This window comes from Aegilops tauschii, chromosome 1 (genome assembly GCF_002575655.3).
Source record: "Aegilops tauschii subsp. strangulata cultivar AL8/78 chromosome 1, Aet v6.0, whole genome shotgun sequence".
NCBI classification, from domain to species: domain Eukaryota; kingdom Viridiplantae; phylum Streptophyta; class Magnoliopsida; order Poales; family Poaceae; genus Aegilops; species Aegilops tauschii.
Window position 1 is genome coordinate 505260316 of NC_053035.3, and position 6485 is coordinate 505266800.

Sequence of the window (6485 nt, forward strand, 5' to 3'; positions counted from 1 at the left end):
GCTTCTCTACCTCAATGCCATGATTTACACATGCGCCATCAACCACAGAACGGTGGATCAAGTGACTACCGGCGAGCGGTGGCTTCAGGATGTGCACGGTGACATCTCCTTCATGACACACATCCAGATTATGCACCTGAGACACGCCATAGCTACGATGCAGCGCGACCCCCTCGCTGCTGACAAATTCACTTGATCGTTTGCTGGTGATGAGGGCATGTACTCTGCCAAGTCTACCTACATGCCACTGCTTCCACCGTAGCAGGATCAAGCAGTGCGTGGATAACGGGAATAGATAAGCCCAGATAGCTTCCATCGCGATCCCGGCAAATAGCAGCTGCTGCACCCACGTCATGATCAATTGATATTAATTGCCTGAATCAACATTTATTTTGATCGTTCCTACTTGCACATTTGGAGCCGTTATCGCATTCCAATTCTGCTATGAACCTCGTGACAAACAAAATGTGTTGATAACGGGCTTTGGACGACTCCTTTATGAGCTTGGCAGATTTGCATTAATTGATGGGCCTCGTCGGGCTGGCGTGGACTGGGAGAGATAGATAGATGCGTGGTGGGTGGGCTTGAAGGCCCACGCAGGCCCAGCAAGAAGAGAGTAAAGCCAGTGTGGTGGACTGGAGCCGACTCCTCCCCCCTCTTCTCCCTCGCGGCGCCTCCCCCCTCCTCCCCCCACCTCGCCGTCGCCGTCGCCGGCGCCGGCGCCGGAGGCACCCGCCGCGCGTGCCCGTGCCCGCTCCGCTCGCTCCGCGGAAGGGAGATCGACCGAATTGGCCGGCAGATGGGGAAGGCGAACGGCGTCGGCGTCGCCGTCGACGCGGATGTGTCGGCGGTGGGGGCGCTGGTGTGGGTGCGCCGCCCCAACGGGTCGTGGTGGCCCGGCAGGGTGGCCTCGCGCCTGGAGCTCCCCGACGGCTGCCCCGCGCCGCCCCGCTCGCCGGCCACCCCCATCCTGCTCCTCGGCCGCCGCGACGGCCCCGCCTTCGTGTACGCCGCCCTCCTCCCTCCCTCCCTTCTTCCTCCTCCGCTCTCCGCCTCACCGTTCCTTCCTTCCTTGCAGCGAGTGGTGCAACCTGGAGAGGAGCAAGCGCGTGAAGCCCTTCCGATGCGGGGAGGCGGACCTGGACGACCTCATCCGCAGGGCCGAGGAGCAGGCGGCGCGCCGCCGCAGGGCCAGCGCCGCCAGGAACGCCCGCAAGGAGGACGCCGTGCTCCAGGCCCTCGACATCGAGCGGGCCCGCCTCCGCCTCCGCCCCAGGCCACCGCCCCCCACCGCCTCCTGCCCGCCGCCGCCGCCGCCCAGGAAGCGCAAGACGCCCAACGACTCCGAGGACGACGCGCCCGCCGCCAGGCGCATGAGGGACCTCACCGACATCGGATCCCCCCCGAAGCCCACCACCGGCCAGATGACAAGGAGCAGGCAGGCCCACCACGATGCCGCCGCCGCCGCTGCCGCCAAGAGGAGCAAGGTGCCTCCTACCGTGGACCAGGTGGACAACAACCTGCCCTGCGGGGCCTTGAGGAAGAAGGACAGGTCCCGCCCGCTCTCAGAGCTCTGCAATGGGGTCAAGCCCAGCAATGGCTTGGATACTTCGCTGGATAAGTTCAAGCCGGAGCAAACAAATGGTGTCAACGGAGCCTCCTGCGCCCCGAGGCCACTCGACCATGCGTTCGCCCGTGGTCCTGGGGATCAACCTGTCGATGCCCCCATCGCCGCCGCCGCAAGCATCTTGAAAGCCGGTAAACTAGCCATTTCCTCTCTGTTTTTGCTATTATCTTGATTGATGCGCTGCAAATTCTTATCTAGTCCTTTGTGGGCAACAATGCCCGTCGCCACTTAACTCACTACTTATATATAGCTATCTATGGAAAGACTGTTTCATTAGTTGTTTCAGAGCAACTACGGTGTTAGTCTTGAATCGCTGTGCAGCAATAGATATATAGTTACACCAATGTTGTGTGACCAAGGAAGCATGGTGCTTCTTTTGTATGAACAGGCCATGACCCTCAACTTTATATCAATTAAACTTGAAGCTAGCAATTCTGACCCAATGCTGGCCATCTGCTCATCATTATAAATGGTTCTGGTTCGTGTATCTGTTGACAAGTATAGGACGCTCACGGAATGCCTGACATATATTCATTGAATGCGCAACAACTTATTTGGAATAGTTGAAGTTTATTTGGAATAGATGAAGTATCTATCTTTTACAGAAAAATCAAACTTATTTGCTGACGATTGTAATGGATGACCCAACACTGCCATCTGCTAATGGATGTTTCATGCATGTGTTGAGAAGAATATAGAGTTCTCACAGTACGCCTGACATATAGTCTTGAATGTACAATAACTTATTTGGAATAGATGAACTATCTATCCATTACAGAAAATAAATAAATAAAACCGTGGTGCTCACAGTACGGCTGACATATAGTCATGAATGTGTAACAACTTATTTGGAATAGATGAACAATCTATCTGTTACAGGAATAAATAAATTAAAATGTGGTACTGATTGTTTTATGGGTTCCTAGCTACTGCTTCACATCCTGCAATGTTTCTCTTTCCACCCCTTTTTTGCACTTTTGAGGAATGCATTACTTACCAGCTAAATTTTTGCCAGATCATTTGCACGCCCACCAACCATGTGCCCCAACGAAGGCTCCTCCTACCTGGGAATGCACCAAGCGGGCTCCGAACTGCAGCAAAGATGGCATGTCTTCGCAATGTGACAGCAGAAATCCAAAGAAGAAAACCACGAGCTCTGCTGGCCATGAGGGCGGCGGCAGGACCAGGAAGGGAAGGACAGCGAAGCACAAAGCAGCGCCAATCAACGAGGTTATCCTTTTGAAGAGAAGGACGGCGAAGAGTGCCGCCACACCTGATGAGGATGATAAAAGCCTTGTTGTGATGCTTCCTGACGCTCTCGTCCATGCGGCTCTGCGGCAGCGGTCTGAAATCAAGTGCGAGCCTGAAGAGCCCTCTGGAACTATTGGCAGGCATCATTCAAACGGCAAGACCGGTTCAGTGCCACCTGTGGTGTCGGAGCCGGCGCCGCCCCAGCGCAGAGATCTGAGGTGCCATGTTGCTGTGAAGCCAACCAAGACCCTGCAGCTGAACCCGTCCCTGTACGACGTGGAAATAAGCAGCGGGCCGGGATGCAGCGGGGGCAGCAAGGGGCGGTACGTGCCCCTCGTGTCCCTGATGAGCAGGTCGAGCAGGAGGCCCGTGGTTGGGTACCCGATGTCCGTGGAGGTGCTGGATGCCGCCCGCTGCCACCCTCCTGCCCCTAGCGTCGACGGTGTACGGGACGCCGTGCGCTGCCACCCTCCTGCCCCGAGCGTCGACGGTGTACGGGACGCCGTGCGCTGCCACCCTCCTGCCCCGAGCGTCGCCGGGGTGCTGGACGCCACATGCGGCCACCCACCTGCCCCAAGCGTCAACGGGGTGCCGGACGCCGCGCGCCGTCACCCTCCCGCCCCGAGCGTTGGTGGGGTACGGGACGCCGCGCGGCGCCACCCTCCCGCCCCGGGCGTCGGCGGCGTCGACCACCCTCCCTCCACGAGCAGCGGCGCCCACAGGCTAGTGAAGGTGAAGGAGGAGGTGGACGAGGAAGCCCCGCAGCGTGCTGTGCCGGCGTCGGCGCAGAGGGCGCGGGCGAGGCGCACCCGCCGGAAGGCCTCGGAGGACGAGCTGTGGCGGCCGCACAGCAAGGAGGAGGAGGTAGGTGCGGCCCCGCGGCCGGTGCGGGCGAGGAGGAGCGTGCGCAGGAAGGCAGCATCGGAGGATGAGTCGTGGCGGCCGCACAGCAAGAAGCTGCCGGCGGCGGCGGTGTCGTCCCCAAGGAAGATGCGGAGGCTGTCATCCCTGGGCGCAACGAGCCAGCGAGGAGGGGGCGATGAGGCGAGGAGGAGGAGTAAGGGGCCAGGGGCAGGGGCAGGGGCGGGGACGGGGACGGGGCAGCTGGTGGTGGCGTGCGTGCCGGTGCGCGTGGTGTTCAGCCGGATCAAGGAGGCGCTGGTGAGCCAGCCGCTCAAGTTGAAATCCAAATGAAATGAGGCGTTGGTTGGCTGGCTGTAAATGAAAGTCAAAATGTCTTCTTGTGTGCTGCTGCTCCCAGCCATGTATGTGTTGTGTATGTACATGTGCTGTTTCTGTGTGTCTGCTCTAACTCTAGAAGATGAAGATGAAGATGATGAGATGATGATTCAGATTGAGTCTGTCTGGTCTTTTGAATAACTAACTAAACCAATGTAATGTGATGTTAGGAGGAGGATGATGGGCAAAGCAAAGCAGCAGAGCATATATACATGGTCGGGTCTGGTCTGGTCTCTCCTTTTTGTATGTATGTATGTATGTATGTATGTATGCTCTGAGCTCCTACCTGCCTCTAAGATAAGATGATTCATGTTTTTGTTCTTGTTAGCTCAGACATAAATCAAGAAGCAACGGCCAAGCAGGCACCCGGAGGTTGCCAAATTACTAATATTCTACTCCTAACTAATTTTGCTTGCTTGCTTGCCCACCTTCTTACCTGGAGGTGATTTCTTATATGGCCAGGGGTAAGACTCACTGTCTGAATTTCTCGCAAAAAAAAGACTCACTGTCTGAATATTTAAATTACAAAATAAATTGCTTGGCTGTCCTGTGTCCTAGAGCAGTAGCGAAATACTATGGCTCAGTGGAAGCACTAGGAGGCATTTCCCTATAGGAAAGGCTACCAAAGGCACACGACTAGTTGTCGAATCCCACATATACAAGTGCATTTCAAAACATACGCACAATATGCACGATATGTGTAAATACAACATGGTACCACAACATAGCTCTGCGACTCAAAGTATTTATTTAGAAGGCTCCGAAGGGCCATAAATAGTGTAGAATTGTATTGAATAATTGTTGATGCAATATTGTGCCGGTACAAGAAGTATATATAAGAGCCAAGCCGCACCTGACCTAGCCTTATTACAAACCGAGTAGGAGTCTAAATCCTAATACAAGTTGTATTCTAACATCCCCCGCAGTGTCAACGGTAGGCTCGACGACGTTGAGACTGAAACGAATGTCTTGAAACGGAGTAGTCGCCAGGCCTTTAGTAAAGATATCAGCAAACTGAGCAGAAGTAGGCACGTGGAGAACGCAAACTTGACCGAGAGCCACCTTCTCTCGAACAAAATGAATGTCGATCTCAATATGCTTGGTGCGACGGTGTTGAGCCGGATTCCCTGACATGTAGACAGCTGAAATATTATCACAGTAAACAATGGTAGCTTGCTCAATAGGACGGTGCAGCTCCGACAGCAACTGGCGCAACCAAACCGTATCAGCAACCGCATGAGCCACAGCGCGGTACTCAGCTTCAGCAGACGAGCGGGAGACCGTAACCTGCCTTTTTGAAGACCAAGAAACCAAATTGTTACCAAGAAAAACACAAAATCTGGATGTGGAGCTACGAGTATCTGGAAAACCAGCCCAGTCTGCATCAGAGTAAGCTGTCAAGGAGGTGGGAGAGGATTTGTTGATATGAAGACCTAAGTCTAGGGTGCCTTTGAGATACCGAAGAATACGTTTGACATGATTGTAGTGTGGAATACGAGAATCATGCATGTATAAACAAGCTTTTTGGACAGCAAAAGAAATTTCAGGACGAGTGAGAGTAAGATACTGAAGTGCACCGGTAAGACTACGATATAGAGAAGGATCAGAGAAAGGATCACCGTCGGCAGAGAGTTTGGAACCTGTATCAACAGGGGTACGGAAAGTTTGACAATCAAGCATACCAGCATGAGAAAGAAGATCCACAGTGTACTGGCGTTGAGACAAGAAAAGACCAAAGGAGTCACGGATAACAGCAATACCTAAGAAGTGGTGAAGAAGACCTAAATCTGTCATAGAGAATTCGTGGCGAAGAAGAGAGATAATATGATCTAAAAATTGTTGTGAGGAAGCTGTGAGGATAATATCATCAACATATAAAAGAAGGTAAGCAGTGTTGTTGTTGTGATGAAAGGTGAAGAGTGAAGTGTCAGAACGGGAATGGGAAAAACCGATGGTTTGAGCATAAGTAGAAAAGCGTTGGAACCAGGCACGTGGTGCTTGTTTAAGACCATAAAGATATTTTTGAAGAAGACAAACATGATTAGGATAGGAGGAATGTTCGAAGCCAAGAGGTTGTTGACAATAGACTGTTTCTTGAAGAGAGCCATGAAGAAAAGCATTTTTGACATCTAGTTGATGAATTGACCAGGAAGAAGAGACGACGATGCTAAGGACAGTGCGAATAGTGCTGGGCTTGACGACTGGAGAGAAAGTCTCATCATAATCGATGCCGTGTTGCTGAGAGTAACCACGACATACCCATCGAGCCTTATAACGTGCAAGACTCTCATCAGAATTAAATTTATGGCGAAAAACCCATTTGCCCGAAACGATATTTGTATTGGAAGGACGAGGAACTAACTGCCAC

The 6485-nt window shown here is 53.3% G+C and overlaps 1 protein-coding gene across 1 annotated transcript; it reads left to right on the forward strand.

The window, feature by feature from the left end:
- The first annotated feature begins 613 nt into the window (after positions 1–613).
- LOC109738289 (uncharacterized) lies at positions 614–4328 on the forward strand. Its single transcript, XM_020297385.4, has 3 exons — positions 614–1005; positions 1079–1758; positions 2643–4328. Exons 1-3 carry the CDS (start codon positions 800–802, stop codon positions 4070–4072), a joined length of 2316 nt encoding a protein of 771 aa, XP_020152974.1. The 5' UTR covers positions 614–799; the 3' UTR covers positions 4073–4328.
- The last annotated feature ends 2157 nt before the right edge of the window (positions 4329–6485 follow it).